The sequence below is a fragment of the Theropithecus gelada genome, chromosome 6 (genome assembly GCF_003255815.1).
Source record: "Theropithecus gelada isolate Dixy chromosome 6, Tgel_1.0, whole genome shotgun sequence".
Lineage (NCBI taxonomy): Eukaryota > Metazoa > Chordata > Mammalia > Primates > Cercopithecidae > Theropithecus > Theropithecus gelada.
The window spans coordinates 75506854-75532304 of NC_037673.1; the positions used below are offsets into that span (position 1 = coordinate 75506854).

A 25451-nucleotide genomic window follows, 5' to 3' on the forward strand; every position below is an offset into this window, starting at 1 on the left:
AATTTTAGACCCAATAATAAGTGGAAAAATTGAGGGGCCTCAAGCATTAATAATAATATTTATGGAGTCTTTTTATTTTTTTTTTTTTTGAGATGGAGTTTCTCTCTTGTTGCCTGGGCTGGAGTGCAATGGCACGATCTTGGCTCACTGCAACCTCCACCTCTCGGGTTCAAGCAATTCTCCTGCCTCAGCCTCCCGAGTAGCTGGGATTACAGGCATGTGCCACCAGGCCCGGCTAATTTTTGTATTTTTAGTAGACATAGGGTTTCTCCATGTTGGTCAGGCTGGTCTCAAACTCCCGACCTCAGGTGATCCGCCTGCTTCAACCTCCCAAAGTGCTTGGATTATAGCCGTGAGCAACCACGCCCAGCCCTATGGAGTCTTTTTAATGTACCAGGACTGTGTTAAAAGCTCAAAGCCTATTTTCCCTTTTAACTTTCACAGTATTCCTATGAGATGCCCTTGAATTCGCTTAAAAGTGGTCATATGCAGAAGATGGAAAGAATTTTAAAATTTGACACAAAACTATAAAAATTAGGATAGAAAAGCTAAAACCTAATTGAGTCAAAGTTGGTGATTCACACATAAGATAATAAAATGGATGTTTTTAGCCATGTTCAGAATAAGATATGGAAGATATGGAAGAAATAAGAATTCCTCCTGGAATAGGTAATGGGAGATTAACAGGTGATTGAGGTAAGTCATAGATGGCTCTTCTGTTTCTGTCTTACCCATCAAGGGGAATGTTCTTCAAATTGTCAAGAATGGTTAAAAGAAAACAAAAATCCAAGCTAGATGAGGAGATAACAGAAAAACACCCACTCTCTTTAGTGAGACTAACTATTCAGGTCCAGATGAATTACATATTGGGATAGTTAGTGAAGAAAGTGATAGTGGAGCCACTGTTAGTATCATTTAGAAATCGTAGCGAACAGAAAGGTCCTAAAAGACAGGACAGGCAAATGTTTCCATTTTTATAAAGAAGGGAAGGTGGATTCTGAAAACCACAGGCTACTGAAATTTAGGACAGAGCTCTAAAGGGTTATATGATTATTCATGTATTGTGGGATTGCCTAGAAAAGAAATCTGTGATTTTTTTAAAGACAAAATGGATTTACTAAGAATAAATCATGCCAAACTTTTTTTTCAGTAAAGTTTCAAAGCTGATAGATAAAAAACATGCTGTGAGCATAATGTATCTGACTTCAGAAAAGAATTGGATGAAGTTGCTTCTTATACCTTTCTAAATAATATAAAAAAGAATAAGCTAGATTATAGTACCGCTAGGGGTTAATAAGTCACTGTATAGCAAATTATCTAGTGGTTTTTGACACGGCTCTGTCTTGTGTATTGAACTATCCAACATGTCAGTGACTTGAGCAAAGACAACATTTTATCGTGTTTGCAATTCAAAGCTAGAAAAGAGTTGAACATGTTGGATGCTATCATTCATATTTACAACTTCCTACCAGATAATACAATGGGCCAAAATCAATCAGATTAAATTCAACAAGAATAAATGTAAAGCTATCAACTAGGAGTGAAAAGCAAGTTGCAGAAGTTCACGATGTGAGACATCTATCCTAAGAGTTCTAATCAACAACAGATCCTAATCAGTGTTGAGGATAGTGCCTGACACAAAATAGATACTCAAAAATGTTTGCTGAATGAATGAATGAACAGATACTGTGATGCAACTGTTTATAAAAAGCTCCCTACACTTTAGGTTTCATTAGTGCATACATATGGCCAGGTTAAGGAAGCTAATAATCCCACTGTACTCTTAACTGTCCAGGCCACATCTAATACTGTGTCTAGTCCTGGACATATTTCACAGGGACACTGTCAAGTCAAAGATTATCTTGAAAAGAGTCACAAAAAGAGCACCTATCTGGGCCCCGTTTTGGGGTTTTGTTTTGTTTTGTTTTGTTTACCACATTTAAGTAGAAAAGTTAAAGGAACTAGAGAAATGAAGGAGCCAGACAGAAGACATGAAAGCCTTACAATATTTGAAAAAAGGGCTAGGTGCAGTGGCTCATGCCTGTAATCCCAGCACTTTGGGATTACAGTCTGAGGCAGGAGTATCACTTGAGCCCACACATTCAACACCAGTCTGGGTAAAAAATTAAAATATATATATATATATTTTTGAGACAGAACCTCACCCGGTTGCCTAGGCTGGAGTGCAATGGCACGATCTCAGCTCACTGCAACCTCCACCTCCCAGGTTCAAGCAAGTGTCCTGCCTCAGCCTCCTGAGTAGCTGGAATTACAGGCAAGCACCACCACGCCCGGCTAATTTTTTTGCATGTGTCTTTAGTAGAGACAGGGTTTCGCCATGTTGGCCAGTCTGGTCTCAAACTCTTGACCATGTGAACCGCCTGCCTCAGCCTCCCGAAGTGCTGGGATTACAGGCGTGAGCCACTGCACCCGGCCAAAAATACATTTTTTAAAAAATTAGCCAGACTTGGTGGTACATGCCTGTAGCTCCAGCTATTCAGGAGGCTGTGGCAGGAGGATCACTTGAGCCCAGGAGTTTGAGGCTGCAGTGAGCCATGATCATGCCACTGCACTCCAGCCTGGGTAACAGGGCAAGATCTTGTTTCAAAAAAATAAAAATAATTAAAAATAATTTTAAAATAATATTTGAAAAATGTCATTTGGAATGAAGATCAGAGTAAACCTCTCTCTAGCTCTGAAGAGTAAAATTAGGATCCATTGGTAGAAGACAGAGGAAACATATTGGCTCTGTATTAGGAAAATCTTGGAGAGTGATCCAAAAGTGAAATGGGCTTCTCTGCAAAGTAATGAGTTCCTTGTTACTGGAAATGTGCTGGTAGAGGCTGCACTTTTATTGAAGGAATTTGTGAAGTGAGATATTAAGCTGGATGACTTATAATGGTAGTATTTTGTCATTCTACCAAGGCTAGAGAAGTTTCATGGGCGCTTAAGAAATTGCTTTGCAGCTCTCTCCTGTAACATGACCTTGGGCTTCTGTGCACACTCACAGCTTTGTTGCCTACCAGATAGTTGCATACTATGATGAATCTCATACTTTTTCAAAACATAAAGTCCTCTGCAGATGTTTAGCATAATTGCTGTGTTTCGTTTCACTAGATAGGTGTGTGTGTGTGTGTATACTCTGTATACATTACATTGTCCAAACTGCCATAAGAAAACTTTGAGACAGACTGCATTTATCACAGCTAGGAGTCACCCAGAGTACTTTCAGAAAAAGCAGTTTGCTGATTTACCTTTTCTATGTATTTCCAAAGCACTAAAGTTACAAAGACCTCGTGTATAGGGCATGAAGATAAATAAGCAAAGGCAAACAAGCATATCCATCACAAGAGACATTAATGTCAAGGAGGCAATTTTTAAATGTACAATTATTTTAAAAGAAGAGGAAAGGTTGACAATGATGGCTTCCATCATATGTTTAAAAGTGCCAAAGAGCAAAGCCATTTGCCAAATAAAGCAAAGAGCTCCGGACTACCTTTGTGAGTTTGCTGCCTGCAGGCCAGGCCACTCTGGACTCCTTTGCCCAAGCAGACAAAATATTATCATTTCTAGTTCTTTAAAGCTGGCACCCTGCTTCATAACTTTGACATTCAACATATCATAATATTTTTGACTACCAGGTCCACTTTTCAGAAAGCACCTTTTGAAAATTCTTTCTGAAGATGGCAATATTTCAAATCTTCATTGCCTGGGCTTGCTTTTTAATCTCCTGCCAGTCACTGAAATCGTATTTAATCAGACTGGGCTATGTGGTTCCTGTGTCCGGCTGGTCCCAAGCATGGAAATGTAGCTTTTGGACAGTGCCATAAAATCGGGCCCCAAATTGTCAATTACACAAAGATGCCAAGTTTAGAGGGAAAGGATTTATATAACCAACAAAGTGTTCCACATTTAAAAAAAGACATAATTGTGAGTAATAAAAGTCAGAGTGGACACACTCTATTTTATCTATTTTTTTCACTTCATAGGTAGTTGTAGTGGTGCCCTCAGATACTATGGGAAGTGGGAAAATCAGTAAGATATAGACTTGGCAGCAGGGAGGGACTTAAGGTGGTGGGAAGATTAGGGCCAGTCCTGGGATAAGGAGTTGAAACGTTATTTAGAATCCGCTAGGGAGTTATTGAAGGATTTCATTTGCTTCCTTGCTTGCTTTGAGGAGGCAATAACTTGATCAGAACAGTCCTCTAAGAAGTTCAATCTCTCAGTCCAAAAAGTCCATGCAGAAAGAGCCCTAAAGTAGGAAGGGGAGTCAGGAATCTAACAGAGAAGCCCAGAGGTGGAGCAGAGGCGGAGACGTCGTTTGAGATTTGAGCACCCACTGACTGACAGCCTTCAATTCCAATCCAATCTGCACTGCATTCTCGGTACTAACCCTGCAAGATAACCAGCTGCAATTGCCAAGAAAGCCTGTGCAGCTGGTGGTGAGTAAAAACTGAGGATGCGAACTGAATATGCTATAGCTGAAGAAACAGTTGTACCTGGAAACACTCAATGGGTTCACCTTGCCTGCTGCCTACACAGAACCCATTTATCAAGACAGGGGAATTGCAATGGAGAAAGGGTAATTCACGGAGAGGTGGCTGTGTGGGAGACTGGAGTTTATTACTCAAATCAGTCTCCCCAAGCGTTCGGGGATCAGTTTTTAAAGATAATTTTGCAGGTAGGGGCTTGGGAAGTGGGGAGTGCTGATTGGTCAGGTTGGAAATGGAATCATAGGGGGTCGAAGTTAGGTTTTCTTAATGTCTTCTGTTCCTGGGTGTGATGGCAGAAATGATTGGGCCAGATTACTGGGTTGGGTGGTGTCAGCTGATCCGTCGAGTGCATGGTCTGCAAAATATCTCAAGCACTGATGTTAGGCTTTACAATAGTGATGTTACCCTAGGAGCAATTTGGGGAGGTTCAGACTCTTGGAGCCAGAGGCTGCATGACCCCTAAACTGTCATTTCTAATCCTGTAGCTAATTTATTAGTCCTTCAAAGGCAGACTGGTCCCCAGGCAAGAAGGGAGTCTTCGGGAAAGGGCTGTTGCCAATTTTGCTTCAGAGTCAAACCATCTACTGAATTCTTTCCCAAAGTTAGTTCGGCCTCTGCCCAGGAATGAACAAGGAAAGCTTAAGTGTTAGAAGCTAGATGGAGTCAGTGAGGTCTGATTTCTTTCACTGTCATAATTTCCTGAGTTATAATTTGGCAAAGGCCATTTCATACCCAGTGACTGTTTTCCTGAGTGCTCTCCAGGGTGGTGGCCAAGCAGAGGTGTGGTCAAGCTGGGAGGTGGGATGGTTCCAGCCTCAGGGGCCTGGCTGCGTCTTCCTTCCCAGAGGGATGAAACGGTCATCCTCCTCCCTCTGTAGTGTTTTCCTCTGCGTTTTGCTCCTTCTACTATGTGTGGATGTGTTGGGATAAGATAGGGTGAGATGAGCACCGGGAAAGGGGGCTGGCAAGAGGAAGGGAACCCTGTCCGTTCTCTTCCCCTTCCCGATGATGCTGCCTCTGGAGAAGGTGAGGAAAACTTGCATCCAACAGGCTGCAGGCTCCTGGGGCCAGAACTTTCTGCTTTTTCCGGACTCTGTATGACTGATGTGAAAACATTGAGCTTCCTGAACCTGCTTGCCCTCTGGGTAGTCTAACTGCTCTGATGATAAAATAAGTGTAGAGGCACTGAAGTAAAGAATTTGCAATAAAAAATAAAATGAAAAATGGAAGCCATAAGAGAAATGAGTATTGGATCAATTGTGAAGAATGGGAAATGTCAAGGCACTTGATAATTTTTCTGCTAATAGACATTGTGAAGATGGAAGTTTCCATGGTTTTCTTTGCCTATGTTTTCTTTTGCTATTGTCATGAGATCTAGGGGCATGAGGGATTTGTCATTTGAGTGTTACATTGCAACAAAAAGCAAGGCAGAAGTACAGAAACCACTTCAATGAGAGTATGAACACAATAGAAGGTTTTGCTACCTTGAATTAGATGTTGAATTGCTACTCTCTGAACTTTATTTTCTATATACAAAGCTTTAAATGCAATCATTTAATTATTCGTTGAAAGTTTATATTAGCAACATTTAGTGTGCACCTGCTATATATAAAGTATCCCACTAGGTACTATTCATCAAATTAAACCCAGCTATTTAGTTATGAAAATAAACCATGGCCCACATGCCCTGTGAAGCCCTGTTAAAAGCAAGCAACATGCCCAAGAAAATATATTTCCTTTGAATTTCACAGAAATCTTAGTTTGGGGAAGAAAAATCAAGAGTTTTTGTTATAAGCCAGTATGTGCATCCTCTGAAACAGTTAATGTAGAGAACAGAGGTAGTGGCCATAACTGAAATAAGGAGATAGTGAGTGAGTGTGTGTGTGACCTAATTCAAGTTTGGTGGTCCAAGTGGTATTTTTCCTGGCCTGTAAAAATTCCAGGTATTTGCAAAACTGTTCTAAATAGTAATGTAATAGAAGTTTTTATAAAATTGAGTTAGTGCATATGTTTGGACTCTGTTTCTCCCTCTTTTGGTTACTATATATGGTTCTAATTTCCAGCTGTGCAGTTACTATTGTAAATTCTCAACATTTAAAAAAATTTTCAGATTTAAATTATTTGTATTGATATGTAATTTTTACATATTTAAGGGGTACATGTGAATTCTCAACAATTAATATTAAATAAAAGGAGAAGATTCTGTTCTATCCCAGATTAGAAATACCTTAGAATTTCTATTTGGGTCTATTTTCCTCCATTCCATTATTTTCTTCCTCTTCATACCACATTTATATACATCTTACCATTTATTTATATTTATACTTATATTAATACTTTACTTCAGGAAAGTTAGTATTGTTCTGGAATCAGAAAGCCCTTCTAGCTAGTCTGTCTTGCCAGGTCTTTCTGATTCTTCTCCCTCAGGAAGCAAGTGGTGGTGACCACGTCGACATAAGAGATTTCCCGTCTGACTCCTCCCACCATCTCTGTAGGTCACAGAACCTCACGTCAGCTGGCTCTCTTCAGACTGTGGTCAACTGGAAAATCCAGTCAGAGTTCAGAAGGGTGGGAAAATGAACCTAGAAAGTCTAATGTGGAGAAAGCCTTAAAATATATCCTTCATGTTCCACAGTAGTGATTCTTTTCTTTGGCGACACTGCAATGTAAATAGGTATTCTTGGCTAGTTCATCTGCAGGCAGCACCATCTTGGCATTTACACTCTACAGAAAAGGTACCTGAGGAGAAAGATGGTCCAAGTTACTTGCCACAAATCACACAGATTAACAGCAACACAGTCTGGGTGTATATGTCTAATATATTTCTTTTTTTATTATTTTTATATACAAGTAATGGTTGTTTCTTGTAGAAAAGTTAAAACAATGAAGATGAGCAGGAAGAAAAAAAATACCATCCAGGCACCCAGAAAATAACCATATTAATGTAGACATATCTTCTTCTAATCTTCTAGGTATGTGTGTACACATATATGTATATATATACACATGCACACTTTTTTCTAAATTAACCCATATTGACCTATAACCTCCTTTTTTTTTTTTTTTTTTTACTTAACAAAATACTGGGAATGTCTTTTTGTGTTTTTAATTCAGCTATTCCGTAGTATTCCATTTTATGATTATAGTGTAATTTAAGTAGCCAGCCCTCTCCTTTTGGACATACATGTTGTGCCAAGTGTTGATTACAATAAGTATTTCTGAAATGAACATTCTCATCCATACATCTTGGTGCTGCTTTTTTTTTTTTCTATAACCCAGGACAGTGCTGAAGTGCTTCTTTTTTGTTCTTTAATTTCCTCAGTTTTGGTTCCTAGAAGTGGCAATGCTGGGCTGTTGGGTTTACACATGTTTGAGGTTCTGATGCACATGACTAAATTACCCTCCAGAAAAGTTCTACTTTAAGTTCTACTTAAGGCGTTCCCACCCTGGGACAGCTAAAGACTGGCCAGAGCTTTGCAACTGCAATGATGTGTTTACCACCTCCCTTATCAGCAATATTTGCAATTAGCCTCCAACCTTGTTCTCGGGATTGTTTCCAGTGAAAATTAGCCATGCCCGGCTAATTTCTGTCTTTTTAGTAGAGACAGGGTTTCACCATATTAGTCAAGCTGATCTTGAACTCCTGACCTTGTGATCTGCCCACCTTGGCCTCCCAGAGTGCTGGTTTGGGAATGGTACCTGTGGGTGCACCTGGAGGCATGTTTAGACACCAGCTGAAATCACTTTGGTCTTTCTAGCAAACCTTAACTAATGGGCTCCACTCACAGAGGGTCAACTTCCAAGATTTTAGCTAAGGGCCTTCTATGTTCAGGACAATAATGGAGTTAAAAAAACAAGGCTGCAAGGCTGCCTGGGAGGCGGAGCTTGCAGTGAGCTGAGATCCGGACACTGCACTCCAGCCTGGGCGACAGAGCGAGACTCCGTCAAAACCAGCAGATATGTGAATAGCTACCCACATAGGGAAAAAAACCGAAATGAAACAAAAACAAAAACAGAAAATAAGGTGGGAGTCCTTCTTTTACAACCATGGATACGTTTTCTTTTCTTTTTCTTTTTTTTTTTTTTTTTTTTTTGAGACGGGGTCACTCTGTTGCCCAGGCTGGAGTGCAGTGGTTCGATCAGGAATCACTGCATCCTCAATCCCCCAGGCTCAAGCAGTCCTCCACCTCAGTGTCCCAAGTAGCTGGGACTACAAGTACGTGCCACCACACCTGGCCATTTTATTTTTTTTTTGAAATGGAGTCTTGATCTGTCACCCATGCTGGAGTGCAGTGGTGTGATCTTGGCTGACTGCAACCTCCACCTCCCAGGTTCAAGCGATTCTCCTGCGTCAGCCTTCCGAGTAGCTGGGACTACAGGCAAACACCACTATGCCTGGCTAATTTTTGTATTTTTAGTAGAGACAGGGGTTCACCATATTGGTCAGGCTGGTCTTGAACTCCTGACCTCATGATCTGCCCACCTCAGCCTCCTAAAGTGCTGGGATTACAGGCGTGAGCTACCAGGCCCAGCCTGGCCAATTTTCTTAAATTTATTTTTTGTAGAGATGAGGTCTCACTATGTTGCCTAGGTTGATTTCAAACTCCTGACCTCAAGCGATTCTCCCACCTGGGCCTTCCAAAGTGCTCGGATTACAGGCATGAGCCTCTGTGCCCAGCCAATACCTTTTATTTTCTGAGCGTTGTTAAATTCAGGGATGGGTTGCTGAGGGACAATATGACAGATTACACGCGATTTGATGTGTGCTGACTAAGGCCTGTGCATGCCTGCATTTTTTAGTCACGGAATGAACCATACTCAAGTTCAGATTCTAGTCCTGCCGCTTCCTATGTCCTTGACCAAGTGCCTTCACTTATCTGAGACTCACTTTTCCTCATCCATAGTTATTCCAATTGCATTTGGTTGCAGTGAGTAGAAATTAAGTATTTAGGCTGCGTGCAGTGGCTCACACCTGTAATCCCAGCACTTTGGGAGGCCAAGGCAGGTGGATCGCTTGAGCTCAGGATTTCGAGACCAGCCTGGGCAACACGGCAAAACCCTGACTCTACAAAAAATATATAAATTAGCTGGTTGTGGTGGCTCACACCTGTGGTCCCAACTACTTAGGAGGCTAAGATAGAAGGATTACTTGAGCACGGGAGGCAGAGGTTGCAGTGAGCTGAGATAGTCCCATTGCACTGCAGCCGGGGGGTCAGAGCGAGATCTTGTCTTTAAAAAAAAAAAATGGGGAAGGGGGGAGAAATCAAGTATTTAAAGCACTTAAGGACAGCCCCCAGCCCCATGGTAGTGCTTAGCAAGTGTTTGGTGAATGAATGGATTCATGCTCTAGGCTTACTTAGAGTTTAGTTTGCTTTCAGATGGGGTTCTGCTTGCTCACTGTACTTACCACTATATGAGAATTGTATTGTTTATTTTCAAATTTGCCACATATTATCTGTTTCTCTATCAGCACAAAACATTCTCAGGAGGAGAGTTGGTTCCCAGTGCCTGAAACAGTGCCTAGCACACAGAAGATGGTGAATTAATATTTGAGGTTATTTCTCACTCACATTCTGTCCAGCAACCCAGTCGTGTTACCAGGAGGCTGTTCAGCACGGTACACTTACCACACCATTCGTTGACCCTCCACTTCCCCCTCTTCCACTTATCACACCATTCCTTGACCTGTGCTTGCTTCCAGCCATCCTCCGTTACCTGAAGAACGACGGGAAGGTCCATTTGGTGGTTTTCAACAACCTGCAGCTGGCAGACGGAAGGCGGCACAGGCTCCTCCTGAGGCTGAGCAATTTGCAGCGAGGGGCCGGCTCCCTAGAGCTCTACCTGGACTGCATCCAGGTGGATTCCATTCACAATCTCCCCAGGGCCTTTGCTGGCCTCTCCCAGAATCCTGAGACCATTGAATTGAGGACTTTCCAGAGGAAGCCACAGGTAGGAACGCACAAACCATTCTCTGAAGTGGAAAAATGAGCTGCCGGTGCCTAGGGAGTGCAGAGGAGTGTGCTGAGAAATTCCTGCTGCAGGTCAGTGGGTCTAATGTCGGTTGCACATCAGAATCGCCTGGGGAGCTTGAAAAGCAAGTGCTAGGGGGCTGCCCCTAAGACAAACCAAATCTGAATCTGTCGGGTGGGGCCTAGGCATCAGCACATTTTTAAAACACCAATTCTAATGTGATGCCAAAATTGAGAGCTTGTGCTTTCAATGATAAGTAGAGACTATGGATACAAATGTAAAGTTGGAAAGGAAGGGCAAAAATAAAAATAACTACCTCAGAGTGATGACGTTATCTATTTTCAGTTTTCTTTAATAAAAATAAAAAAGAATGATTGGAAACTGCCAAGCTGTCGGAACAGCATTTTCACAGGTCTTGTCAGAACATCCACTAACAAAAGGGAGCTTAGCTTAGCTCCATTTGGTCTTAAGACATCATCACCTCTGTCTTCTGTTTTACTCCATGTTGATGGTATTTTTATTATTCTATCATTGCACCTGCTGTAGAAATTGCCACATACATTTCTTTTAGAATTGTGTGCTAGTCAGTGCTTTGTTTTCTATAAAGAACTAGTATTCTTTGTCCTTTCCAATAATGCATAACTGGTTTAAAGTTCCTGAATTTCATCTGTTATATAAGCCTATGTCAAATCAGTAACTATGTTCATCTGCTATGGCCCATATTATTTTTGTCTGCTACCTCTCAATCCTCACTTTCCATTCCCTTTGTTAATTCATTATATTAATATATGCTTTGGTTACAAGCTACTCTGAGCCCTTTGTACAGAGAAGCAGGGTGTAAGCAATAATTTCCATTGCATGTAGGAATGCTGTACAGTTTTAAATAGCAATATAAAAACTATGAATCTGATCCTAGAAGTTTTGCGCTTGAACAACAGGAAGCATTTTTAATCGGAAATTCCAAGAAAGCTAAAATCCAAGGTTTGGGGTTTTTTTTTTGTTTTTCAGTCATATATATAGAGAGATTTTTTAATGTAGATTTACATATGGAAAAAAATTAATAGAAAGATGTGCTCAACTTTATTTCTGAATCCCCAAAGTAGCACACATAATCAGAATGACAGTCAGAAATTGTGTCACTGCTCATTTCAGAAATTAGTGTTCACCACCAAATAAGTCAATTTCTAAAAGTCAGGACTCAGCCTTGACAAAGTCATCAGAAACTGTACTTACTGGAATTTTCTCAGAAGCTCTACCTCCTTAGACCATCGGTAGTGATCACAGTGGCTCAGTCTCATAGTCACCTGCTCACTCATTCAGTCAGTCAACAAATAGGCACATTCTAGGCATTAGTGCTACTGTGGCGGGCAAAGCCAGTCATTGTCCTGACTGCAGAGATTGTAGTCTGATGTCCAATACAGTATGTGTTAAATACAAAATATTGCCTAAATCTTAGCTAAATCAAAAAGCAGAATTCCTCTGAAAATCCTCAGCTGTGCTCATTTCTATATAAGGAAAATGACTTGACCTTGGCAGTTAACATAAACGTTTGGTTGTATATAGATATAATAAAAGTGATTGCAAGCAGAATTCACAAGATAAAAGGGCAAGAAAATTTACTTTTTGACTAACAATGAATAATATCAACCCGAAATGTAAAAATACGATGCCAACTACCTAATGATCATAGAAGATATCATTCATTCTCATAGCCCGAAGAAATCATAGGCTTTGCTAGAACCTTGAGTCAAGACATCCAAAAACTAATACTGTTTAAAATTGGGATTAACACCTTATTTATTGCGATCTAAATTCCATAAACAAATTACAGACAATTCTTAAGAGCTTCCCGTCACAAAATAACTCCTTTACCATGTAGGAAAAGAGCCTTTCCTTTTCTCAGCCCTCTTGGTGACAATGCCAGCATTTTCCTAGGCTGCTGGCTACTTACATATTCACTTCAATCAAAAAGATAGGGCTGGCAGGCTTTAGGAAAAAATGTGATCCTACAAAATTATGTAAGATGTCAGAGGGTCCAATGATACAGGACTACTTGATTATGAAAATTGCGTGAGTAGGCAAGCACATTGGCTTTTGAACAGTGTCAGCAATCTGTGGTATGAATGTGATTTCTTCCAGGACTTCTTGGAAGAGCTGAAGCTGGTGGTGAGAGGCTCACTGTTCCAGGTGGCCAGCCTGCAAGACTGCTTCCTGCAGCAGAGCGAGCCGCTGGCTGCCACAGGCACAGGTGTGGGCTCTTGGGCAGTTTGCATACCTTCATCAACACAAACTCCAAAGACCCTGAATAGGCACGGTCCCATCACCAAAAAGTGGGACTGTCAACAGAGCAGCCCAACAAAACGTATCTACGAAAATCAGGCTCTTGAACAAAATCCAGGGCAAGGAGTATTTTCATTAAACTTTTATTTTTATGATTCACATGAATTTAGACTCAAATAGTCAGTGGCATCATTATCATTTTTTTAGCTGAATTAAAGAAATTACCCCAAATTAAATTCAAATATTCTGGGTTTTTGAATCATCTCGTCATGATGATTTCCTGGGGAATCTTTTGGTTTTGAGTCACTTAGAAATGACCATCACTGGTTGAAAACTCTTTGCCTTTTGCTGTTCCTACAGGGGACTTTAACCGGCAGTTCTTGGGTCAAATGACACAATTAAACCAACTCCTGGGAGAGGTGAAGGACCTTCTGCGACAGCAGGTAACAAGTGGGGCATATCATCAGAAAAGCCCTGCTCTTCTCAGAGCAGCTCCCCACAAGCTAGTGGAGCTGCAGGCCTGCGCAGGCACGGAGGCGGCCTCTGGGTCAGACTTCCGGGGGCCCACGCAGCCCCCCACAGCAGGGCTCCACTGGAAGTTCTCTGGAAATGGGGGCCAAGTTCATGATGAACACACCATGGCTCTAAGCAGAGCTGGAGCCACCAAGGGCTGCTAATGGTACTGTAAGAAGTGTTACAGAGGTCCAGGTGTGGTGCCTCACGCCTGTAATCCCAGCACTTTGGGAGGCTGAGGTGGGCGGATCACAAGGTCAGGAGTTTGAGACCAGCCTGAACAACATGGTGAAACCCCGTCTCTACTAAAAACACAAAAATTAGCCAGGCGTGGTGGTGCGTGCCTGTAATCCCAGCTACTCAGGAGGCTGAGCCAGGAGAATCGCTGGAACCCAGGAGGCAGAGGTTGAAGTGAGCTGAGATTGTGCCACTGCACTCCAGCCTGGACAACAGACTGAGACTGTCTCAAAAAAAAAAAAAAAAGTGTTACATAGATAGCTCCACATGGATTCTTTCATTCCTGGATGATTTCAGGCATTCCTTTTCAATCCTTTTCCTCTTCTCATTTTTAAAGGTTAAGGAAACATCATTTTTGCGAAACACCATAGCTGAATGCCAGGCTTGCGGTAAGTGCTTTCCTAGTAATGGGCTTGCCTGAGTCGGATGATGCAGGCTGATGAAGGGCTTGCGGTGAGTCTGTGTTAACCGCAGTTTCTGAAGGTCTACCACATAGTTGGAGGGGAGGGAGGAAAAGTTCAATGGGAAACTAAATTTTGTTTTGTCTTCCGTATATGTTCCTGGCGGTGAATAAGCCTGTGGATGATTGTTTTCCTCTAGGTCCTCTCAAGTTTCAGTCTCCAACCCCAAGCACCGTGGTACCCCCAGCACCCCCTGCACCGCCAACACGCCCACCTCGTCGGTGTGACTCCAACCCATGTTTCCGAGGTGTCCAATGTACCGACAGCAGAGATGGCTTCCAGTGTGGGCCCTGCCCCGAGGGCTACACAGGAAACGGGATCACCTGTATTGATGTGGATGAGGTAAAAGTTCACTTAGACCGGGAGGGAATCCCTAAGTATCCTCCTCACCCTGCAGCTTTTGGAAAAAGAAGCCAGGCTGATGATTAAGGGCTGACTTGGGCTGTCCTCCAGGCTCCATCAAAACCACTTGCTTGGAGACCCTGAGACACAGGGATGGCGGAAGGAGACATGACCCAAGGTTATGGCTGCATTTGTCATTTTTCGTCTGCGTTTCCAACTCTTCTACTGGTCCATTGGCTACAGTGCCGACGTTTCTGCTTTACATGCTGACATTTGCATTGGTTATTTCTCTTAAGCAGTCTGTGCTACAATTTTGTTTTTCCCCCACTTTTGCAAATGTAGAAGGGGAGGATTTTTGTAAGGGTATATTTCAGGAGTCACCATGGATTTCTTCAGGCTTCCTAAAACAAAGGAGCAGAGGGGAATGTCACACCAACAAGGGGGAGGCCCTGTAACCTATTAGTAACTAAACGTGCCCAGGGAGGGCCCCGGAGGAGGCACATCCAGCTGTTTGACCGGCTGGCAGAGCCCCAGAAGAGACTGTTTCAACACCATGGTTAGGCAGGCCAGGCCCAGTGGCTCAAGCCTGCAATCTCAACACTTTGGGAGGCTGAGGTGGGAGGATCACCTGAACTCAGGAGTTTAAGACCAGCCTGGGCAACAAGACAAAACCCTACCTCTACAAAAAATATGATCATTACCGGGGCATGGTGGCATGTGCCTGTGGTCCCAGCTACTCTGGAAGATGAAGTAGGAGGATTGCATGAGTCAGGAGGTTGACGCTGCAGTGAGCCATGATGGCACCACTGCACTTCAGCCTGGGCACGACCCTGTCTCAAAACAAACAAACAAAAAACATGGTTAGGCAATCATCAGTCTAGTCGCAAAGTAATGTTCGTAGCAGGTAGCAAGGCTGCCACCAAAATGTGCCTTCAATGTGCCCTTCTCTTCCCACCCAACCAGAGGAAGGCTGAAAGGACAAGCGCAGGAGAGAGACACAGGTAGGGAACTTAGGCACACTGGCTCCCTGGGGCTCCTGCAGGCCCTTGGTAACCTTAGTAACACTCAGCTGATTACCTTCCCTAGTAGTAAGCAATTAAGATGGTCTCTAGTAATCCCTCAATTGGAGAAACATCTGCACACATTTCACTGAACTGCATCTGGTTTTTATCTGTGAGCTGGAATTTTCCTCTTTCTGAAAGGGCAGGAAGTGGTCATGTTTTTTACATTAGTTGAAGTGGATTAAAAAAAAAAAAAGAACCAATCTCCAAGCTTCCTAGAGCCTTGGAATAGCATGGACTTGACAGGACATGGAGGCAGGCACAGGCCCTGAGGGATTATGTGGTACTGAAGAGGCACCGGCCCTGGCTTTGCCTTCTTAAGGTCTTTCTGACTGAGTAGTTGGTTTGCTGATGCTTTTGGAGTCATCTTAACAGCCAGCTAAGTGGTCCAGGGACATAGTCCTTTCACAGAGATTTGCAAATTCCATGTCAGAATATCAGGGAGCTTATTACATTGAGAGGTAGGCTGGTTAATATCAAGGACCCTTTCAACATAGATGTGCCATTATTCTACAATACAGCAGAGCCCACTAAAAAGCAACGTTAGATTGTGTAGTCAGGGATTCAGTGGGTAACTGGATTTGGAAGCCTTTATTTCCTTTTATTATTTTTTCCACCAAAAGATAGTTAAATGACTAAACAAGTATGTGCAAATAGATGAAGAAAAGTTGGAGTGTTTTCTCGGTGTGGCTAAAGACTTTGGACTTTTTTGTCTTCAGTGCAAATACCATCCCTGCTACCCGGGCGTGCGCTGCGTGAATTTGTCTCCTGGCTTCAGATGTGACGCCTGTCCAGTGGGCTTCACAGGGCCCATGGTGCAGGGTGTTGGGATCAGTTTTGCCAAGTCAAACAAGCAGGTAGGCTGAAGTCATGGTTTCTATTCATTTCTCATCTTAACAGAACAACTGTGGTTGGTTCCCACCTCTTCGGTGTAACCCTTGACCTCCTTGAGCAGCCAAGGCCATGTGGAATGTCATGGTGCAAAATGAGCAAATCAGGAAGTTTTTCAACCATTTCTAAGTATTTACATTTATAAAATCTAGAAGGGAGGAAGCTGTTAAGATGGGATAATAGAGTATTACTGGAAAAACAGTAAAAGGGGTAATATGGCTATTGTCATAATTTCAGGCTTATTTTGTTGATGGCCGTTGAACATTTTGTCCTGCAGAATAAGTTGAGAACCAGGGAAACAAAAGCTTTGAAAAATTAGGTCATTTTTATAGAGTCATTGTTGCCAATCCGAAGCTGTTTCAGAGATGAGGGGATTTTAAGAGTAGAAATAATCCCCCAAGGCAACCTCCCCTTTTTCTTATGTAAGCTATAAATTGCCATAAAGCACTTGAGTACTTCTTGACAGTCTCCATTTATTTCCAAATGTTCTACTATATCCTGGTCATTATTTAACTGACTGACTGTGAAATTCTTTTTGATGTTTTTAGCCCTTAAAAATAGTTGGTCTATAAATATATTTTACTACTTTAGAGAAATTATTAGCTTTGAAGAAGGGCAGGGGCTTATTATTTCCTAGCTGCCTATCAAAGGGTTCTAGAAGGCATGATTTTTTAGACTAGAAAAGGTAGGCAAGCTAGACATATAGGAATGACAAGAGGCTGTTAGAGTCCTCTAAAGACAGAATCTCTAAGAACAAACCAAGGAAATGGACAAAACAAAATATAAGGTATTTGGTGTAAGGTAGTAAGGAACGCTTCTCAATAGACTTCCAGTAACATGGCAGACAGAACTGAAGTGGAAGGGAGCCACCTTGCTAAAATTTAACAGCAAATGTTACTGCATTCCAAAGTCAAAAGAAATAAAAGGAAATGACGCAGTGTCCAGAAACAAAGAGAAAACTCAAAGCCGGAACTGTGACTAAGAACTGATGCCACAGCAGATCCTGGGAGGTGGGAGCCAGGTCCGGGTCCTAGGAACGGGGACCTGGCTTTTACCACCTGTGTGGAGTGGATGCAGCAATGGAGTCTGGGAAGTTTGGAAAGGCCTAACACCCCCGCGTAAGTCCAGGACCCTCAAAGAACCACCCTATCCATTACAAGGAGACAGGATAACTTGACTAGCCCTAAGAAACAATAAAGAAGCTTGACTTCAGCTTTAAGACATGCTTGACAAAAATGAAAATTACCCACAACAAATGTGGCACACATACAGTGTGGAACACATACAGTTATGAGTTCCAAATCTGTGTTATACATAAAATGCAGAAACACAAGCCAAAAAATTAAAATCATAACCAGCCATGAAAAGGTAAAATCTCCAGGGCCCTGTCTCAAGTCAAAGACACACCACTCTGTAAAGACACGCCAAAATTCAGGGCCAGTGGAATGCCCACAGGCAAAATCTGGGCTACTGAAGATATGCTCATAAACAAAAATGGCAGTTTATATAAAGAAACTACCATGAGGAAACATGATAAATATAAAGTAAACATAAAAAGGTAAAGAAATAAATACCATACTTAAAGAACAGGGCAATGTCCCATCTGAACAACATGGCAAAATCCCATCTCTACAAAAAATACACACAAAAAAATTAGCTGGGTGTGGTGGTGCGTGCCTGTGGTCCCAGCTACCTTGGGAAGTTGAGGTGGGAGGATCACCTGAGTCTGGGAAGTCGAGGCTGCCACTGCACTCCAGCCTGCGCAACGGAGCAAGACCCTGTCTCAACAACAACAAAAGTGTAGGGCGATGTGAGAAAAACATACAAGTTTGAAAACCAGCAGACAAGTTTGAAAAACAGCCAAATAAAACTTTTATCAGTGGAAAATCATTGACCTTAACTCAATAGATGGGCAAAACAGATTAGACACAGCTTTGCAGGGATTTCATAGGCTAGGAGGTGAATTTAAAGAAATCATCTAGAACACAGCACAGAGAAATAAAGATATGAAGCATATAACAAGAGGTTAGGAGTCAAAAGAAGATATTAACGAGAAAGTCCAATATTCATCCAACTGTAGTTCCAAAGAAAGACTAGAAAGCAGTTGGGGGAAACTGAGAATGTTCCAGAATTGAAAAAAGCTAAGAATCCTCAGATAGGAGAACTACACTGAGTCCCAAGCAAGATAAAAAAAACTTTCCTAACCTAACAAGGTGGTGGAACAGATGAATTACACAAGTTGTCTTTTCTGAATAACTTTCAATGCCATGAAAGCAATTCTCATTTGCAATTAGATTAAGTACAAACTGGTACAAATGCAGGGAGATGGCAAAATAACCCTCAGATGACCATTCTACCTGAAATTCTGCATCTTCACTTCACACACAGATAGCAAAACAAAGATTTATTTGCATTTCTATTTAAGCAGCATGTCTCGCTAAAGTTTCTTTGAACTTTTCTGCACTAGGTCTGCACTGACATTGATGAGTGTCGAAATGGAGCATGCGTTTCCAACTCCATCTGCATTAATACTTTGGTGAGTATTTCTCACAGCTGTTGTTATCAAAGCAGAACTGGCTACTAAAACAAGTGTATGTGTATGTGTATAGACCATAGCTTCCAAACACACCTAGAACATGCGGGCATAATATATTTGATTGGCAGAATAAGGGCAGAAGTTTGTGCTAATGAAGTGTTTAATATGAGTAACTGTATAAGTAATTTTTATGTAAGAATACTTTTATAAGTGCCAAGTTTGTCCTTTATTTTCTACCAAAGTTGCAATATTAGGCCATTAGATAACTATTTATTGAATAAATTATTACTCCTGTATTTTAAAATTGTGAAGAGCTTGGTAGTTTATGTTAATAGTTCAGTGTTTTACTGGTGACTACACAATCCCCAAATGTCATTCTTTATTTTCATAAAACTTTTCAATCTCGAGGTCAGGAGTTCGAGACTAACCTGGCTAACACAGTGAAACCCTCTCTCTACTAAAAATACAAAAAAAAAAATTAGCCAGGCCTGGTGGCAGGCGCCTGTAGTCCCAGCTACTCGGGAGGCTGAGGCGGGAGAATGGCGTGAACCTGGGAGGTGGAGCTTGCAGTGAGCCGAGATCGCGCCACTGCACTCCAGCCTGGGCGACAGAGTCTCAAAAACAAAAAAAAAACAGACTCAGTCTCAAAAAATAAAAATAAAAAAAAACTTTTCAAAACTTTTCATTGTATTAAATTGAAGTGCTTAGCACTTAGGGATGGCTATAACTTAAGTATTCAGATATAGGTTTTATTTCTGAAAGTTCCTATCAAACTATGTCCAAGATAAAAGATGTACCAGAATAGACTATCAAGAAAAGAACTACTGATTACGTGTATGACTATTTGAAAGTTTTCCAACCTCTAGGTTCCTTGTTTCCTTGTAAGTAAAAGCACTTTACATTTATCGAGTCACTTATTTTAATCCTCACAACAACCTCATAAACGGGTATTATTATTATCCACATTTTACAATTGAAGAAACTGAGGCACAGAAATATTACATCATTAAGTCCAGGCGTGGTGGAGCCTCCTCAGGAGGCTGAAGCTGAAGGATCATTTTGGTCCAAGAGTAGTTTGAGGTTACAGTGAGCTGTGATCGGCACTGCACTCCAGTCTGGGTGAGAGAGGGAGACCCTGTCTCCAAAAAGAAAAAGAAGAAATGTTACGTATTTATACTAAGGTCACACATCTTAGAAGACTTCCAGGTTGGCTACAGAGCCTGAGTTCTTCTCCACAATGCTATATTGCTTAGGAATAGATGGGGATTTATTGCTTCTCAGCTTTTACCAGGACAAAGTAGTCTGCAAATAGATTTGCGAGATCTTGGTGTAAAGGTAATAACTGAGCCACCTAGAGAGAAGGAAAGTAGACAGTAAATAGAACTCCAGGAGACCCCAAAAATGAAGGACTAGGCCAAGGAAAAAGAGCAGAAGTCAGAAAAAGGAGCGAGTGGGCAGCATCGCCAAGGAGGCTGAGATTGAGACAGGTCATTGGAAAGCATGCTTTGGATGTGGCAATTAAGAGGTTGTGAGTGACTTAAATCATTAAACTGCATACTTCAAATGGATGTCTTTTACGATCTATAAATTTTATGCCAATAAAACTGCATAAGATGAAAAATACAGCATGGTGACTTAGTTAATAATACCATGTTCTATATATGAAATCTGCTAAGAGAGCAGATCTTAAGTGTTTTCACTGAAAAAGAAAAAAGGGGAAGGCAACTATGTGAGTTGATGGATGTGTTACTTAACTGACTAGTAATCATTTCACAATGTATATGTATATCACATCATCACACTGCACACTTTCAATATATTCAGTTTTGTCAATTTTACCTCAATAACAATGAAAATTTTAATTTTGATTTTTATATATTATATAATATGTATTACATATATTGTGTGCAGTGTGATTATATATGTTATATATATATTATATCTATAAAAGCTAAAAAAACCTGGCCCCTGAAGTGTCACTGCAGTGGAGCTGACAGCTTATTTGTCAGTTTCTCAGCCTGCCTCATCAGAAATTCTCAATGCAGGCCACCAGCATTTCTCTGTGCACCCATTCCTTTGTCATCCCATTGTAAAAGAGCCAAAGGAACAGCAAGAAGAAAAATTAACTTGCTTCTTAAGCAGATCATCTCCCTGTCCCCAGAGTAAGCTTCTCACACCACCTCCCAGGACTTCATTGGAACTTTTGGCCTCTCCCCTTATGCCCTCCACGGTGGCACGGGCAACTCAGTGTCTGGTTCACTGTGCAGCCTACTTCCCTCACTTCTATTCCTTGTTTGTCTGAGTGGCCGGACACAGCCTCCAGTCTGATGGTGTTTTCACCAACATTCACACGATCTTACATGTAAGCAGAGAGGCAGGCAGGGGTCTGATGCCTGAATCCTGCCAGCAATGAGTACCTGTGAAAATAGACACAATAACCATACCTTTGCTCAAACTGTACCTTTGCTCACAGCTTTCAGCTCATCACCTGATCTTTGTTCCCTGCAGGGATCTTACCGCTGTGGGCCTTGCAAGCCAGGTTATACTGGTGATCAGATAAGAGGATGCAAAATGGAAAGAAACTGCAGAAACCCAGAGCTGAACCCTTGCAGTGTGAATGCCCAGTGCATTGAAGAGAGGCAGGGGGATGTGACATGTGTGGTAAGTTGTTTTTTGACTTCCTCTATCATTTTTCCTCTTCATTTTTGACTTCCTCTATCATTTTTCCTCCTTCATTTTTAACATCACCTCTCTCCAGTTTCTATGTGCTTCAGGGTAAAAGTACTTCAAAATGAAAGCATTGCAATCAAAATGAGCATGCAGTGTAATAGGAACAGGGTCCACTGAGTTTGTGGGGAGCAGCCTGACATCCATCTAACCATCAGCTGCCTTTTCTCTCCCTCTTGGCTGTGGGGCAACACTGTCTACTTGGGCACCTGAATGCCAGAGCCTCCAGTGAGGCCCCAGCTCCCAAGCACCTTCTGTGGAAAGGCCCAGAAGCCAGCAGCAGGGAGGTGAAGAAACATTCTTCTCCCCTTTCCTTCTTCTGCCCTGTCTACTTGCCTGTATAATGACAACATACCTGCTGTCATCTCTAATTGTCCTCATCCTTACGACTTCCACAGTGTCTGCCTGGACGCTCCTGTAGGGGATGGGCCACCGTGGAGATGTGGGGGCTGTCATAGGCCCTCGGGGAGAAACCTCCCGTCTCCCACAGGTGACTGGCAGGGGCCAGACGGTGCCATGCTCTATGTCTACCTCCACTCCAATCAGGGACAGCTCCGTGAATGGTCACGCCTCCTGTACATTATCCAGCCCTGGAGCTGGTCTGGGGAGGGGAGACTGGGAAGAGAGTAGAGCAGTCACAGCAGGGCCTGACATGGGTCTCATGCTGAGCTTGTAGTGGGCCCTACGTGAAGGAGAGGGTGCGCTCCGGCCATCCATTCCCAAATCCAAGGATCCAGAGTCCTCAGCCTGCCATCCATTCCCAAATCCAAGGATCCAAAGTCCTGGGGACCCTAGGCACTGAAAAATCAGCAGACTTCAGCTGCCCCCCTCCTCTGCACTTCCCGGGGTACCAGGCCTTCGGCAGGTGGCTTGTCAGACTCTGGATTCACCGGTTCATAGTGATCACCCCTGAGCAGCATGATGGATTCTTAGAGCCCTTTTCCATCTTCTTTGTCTCAAAGTTATGCTTCTTTATCTTTATGGATGCACAGTTTTCCACAATGAGCCTATCACTTTTCAAACAGGAAAATTAAGAGTCAAAAATGAGTTAAATAAATATAATAAAGTCAGTCCTCCCTGGCAATACAGATATTCTGTAACAAGGTCAGATGGAGGAATGTGCTGTATCAGAGAGGGAATAACCCCAGCAAGTTCCTGAATTCCTCATGGTTGGGCTTGTTTATTACCAAAAAGCAGTCATTGAGAAGCAAGTATATATCTCTGTTGAAATCCCCATTTTCTGTGAACAAATTGACAACTCCCCTGGGATGGTGGGTGATGGGGCTCTTAATATGTTTTTGAATTTGTAATAAGGCACAACGACAGATGGTAAAGGATTAATAAACTTGGTGTGACTACTAAAATAATTGAATCTGCCAGAAAATGGCTCATTAAAAATGTATTTGTTCCTAGAGGACATTTTTTCCTCATTAAAGTGAGTCAAGGACCAACCTCATGGATCAACCTTCCAGGCCTTCCAAAGGCCCTGCTGGGGCGAGTGAGCAGGAACCAGGAGCCTGGTAGGGTCTCTCTGGAGTCCTGCCTCCTGAATCCTGGTTGCAGAGGGAGAGCACAGATGATTGAGAATAGGCAGGCTGCGGCTGAGGAAGTCACTGGTCTGGAAGCTCCTTATTTTGGGTGGTGAGGCCAGGAAATTTAACTTGTGCTCACATAAGTCTGATTTCCATTGGCCCAGACTCTGCTCCTCAGACTCTCTCCCTCCTCCCTCCTTTATCTCCCACCCCAGGTCAGCTTTCTGTCCCTCTGCATTTCCAGTTCCCTGTGACCTTCTGGGTCCCCTCCTCCCGTCTCCCTTCTGCTGCTCTGCCTGTTCTGGAAGCGGAAGCGGGAGTGGGAGGGAGAGTTTTCTCCCTCCCACTTGAATAGGGAACCATCACACTACTCAAGTGCAATTAAATAGTTTCTAAGCCCCACCCAACAAGGCTGAGTGACTCTGGGCCCTCCCCCTGGGAATGAGCAAAGGAGCAGAGAGGCCCTTGTCAGCCCCCAGCTCCCTGCCAGGCTCAGCTTCCCAGGCCTCTGATGGGCTTTCCCTTCACAGTGTGGAGTCGGCTGGGCTGGTGATGGCTATGTCTGTGGAAAGGATGTGGACATCGACAGTTACCCTGATGAAGAACTGCCATGCTCTGCCAGGAACTGTAAGAAGGTAAGGGGTGTTGGGGTGACAGTAGGCACACATGCACTGTGGCTTTCCAAAGTCACATCTTCTATGGGGAGAGGTTCTATGGATCTAATTTAAAATTGCACTTGTAAAGTAGCTGCATCTCAGATGAAGTGAAACAGTCACCAACAATAAAGCCACAGTGTGTTGAGGTCAGAAACAGTTACTAGCTTAACACAAATGTAGGATGTCATTCAGAACTGCGTTTTCCCCCTAAGGACAACTGCAAGTATGTGCCAAATTCTGGCCAAGAAGATGCAGACAGAGATGGCATTGGCGACGCTTGTGACGAGGATGCTGACGGAGACGGGATCCTGAATGAGCAGGTACCTGCTTTGCTGGGAGGGCCTGTGAATTGCCATGTACCAGGGATGATGGGGGAAAGCCTGTGAAGTCAACTGTGTATATGAATCATCCCAAATGTTAGTTTCCATGCCTGCATTCCACAGCACTGCAGCTTTTTACTCCTTAAGATTCACAAATGTTTGAAATATAAAACTGACAAACTTGGGCCACCAGAGTTCTGACGCTTCTTAACAATGGGGGAAGTGGATTTAGTAAAAGTCTGAGTGATGTTCTATCCTTTCATCTTTTAGGATAACTGTGTCCTGATTCACAATGTGGACCAAAGGAACAGCGATAAAGATATCTTTGGAGATGCCTGTGATAACTGCCTGAGTGTCTTAAATAATGACCAGAAAGACACAGATGGGGATGGAAGAGGAGATGCCTGTGATGATGACATGGATGGAGATGGTAGATTTATCTTGCTTTTGTCTTTTATCTGGGATTCAGTTGACCTTGTTCCATTGTTCTCTCTCCAGAGTAGGAATAGAATGACTGATTCAGGGCCTTCCAGCTGTGGGTGGCTCACTGTGGCCTGCATCTGGAGGGCCCAAGGTGGACTTGTGTCTGTGGAAGGAGACTCCACAGCCCACTCCACTACTTAATGGCTCTGGATGTTTCCAGGACTCTGTATCATTGCCAGAAACTTTGTAGGACCCCTTCAAGCAGTGTCTTATCAGGGTGTGTCTTTGTGGGCATCTCCCTTCCCATTTCTACCTCTCCTCACTCGCCACTAGACTTTCTACATGTGAGAGACCCAGAAGTGAAGAACTGAATGAGAAGGCATTGAGCAGCGCCACAGATTACACATCACAGGCTACACATCGCATTGTGGGCCCTTGAAGGAAAAACCTTTTCAAAATACCACCTGCCCCAACACACACACACACACACACCCCACTCCAGAACATGCACACCCCCCTAAAACATGACCTCACCTTCTGCAAGCCTAACTGATGACCCATTTCCAGTGGTGTGCTGGTAAACAAACCACAGAAAGCCCTGGTTGGTAGCATTTGCCAGTTTCCATGAGGTAACTCCATACTGTCCTCATTGCTGATTTCAAGCTACCAATGTGACATCATCAAACACAAAACTGAAAAGAGAGAGGGACACAATGGACCCAGCTCCAACACAACACTGCCTAGAGCCCTAGGGTCTCAGTCATAGCTCAGATACCCATGAGATCCTCCCTCTCCAGGGTCAGCCCATACAGCCATCATGATCCCCTCCTCTGGTTGCTATCATAGCCTTTGACATCTTGGACAAATTAGAATTCAGTCGACAAATACCTCTGAGAGCTGTTCATTTTTAAGTCTCCCAGGATCCATCCTTTGAAGCTACCTCTGGATAACTGCTGAAAAGGCTAGTCCCTGTGTGACACTGGCCCAGGCAGAAGCGACTCACCATGTG

General features: G+C 42.8%; 1 protein-coding gene across 2 annotated transcripts in view; it reads left to right on the plus strand.

Moving 5' to 3' along the window:
- The window catches only part of THBS4 (thrombospondin 4), an 88697-nt gene that overhangs the window by 52517 nt on the left and 10729 nt on the right, over positions 1-25451 (plus strand). For both annotated transcript variants that reach the window (XM_025388204.1, XM_025388203.1), the window contains 11 exons: positions 10195-10442; positions 12603-12711; positions 13104-13186; positions 13831-13882; positions 14094-14296; positions 16077-16214; positions 18716-18784; positions 21293-21445; positions 23574-23678; positions 23912-24019; positions 24290-24449. In XM_025388204.1, coding sequence (XP_025243989.1) covers positions 10195-10442; positions 12603-12711; positions 13104-13186; positions 13831-13882; positions 14094-14296; positions 16077-16214; positions 18716-18784; positions 21293-21445; positions 23574-23678; positions 23912-24019; positions 24290-24449 — 1428 coding nt within the window. The remainder of the gene's footprint in view (positions 1-10194; positions 10443-12602; positions 12712-13103; positions 13187-13830; positions 13883-14093; positions 14297-16076; positions 16215-18715; positions 18785-21292; positions 21446-23573; positions 23679-23911; positions 24020-24289; positions 24450-25451) is intronic.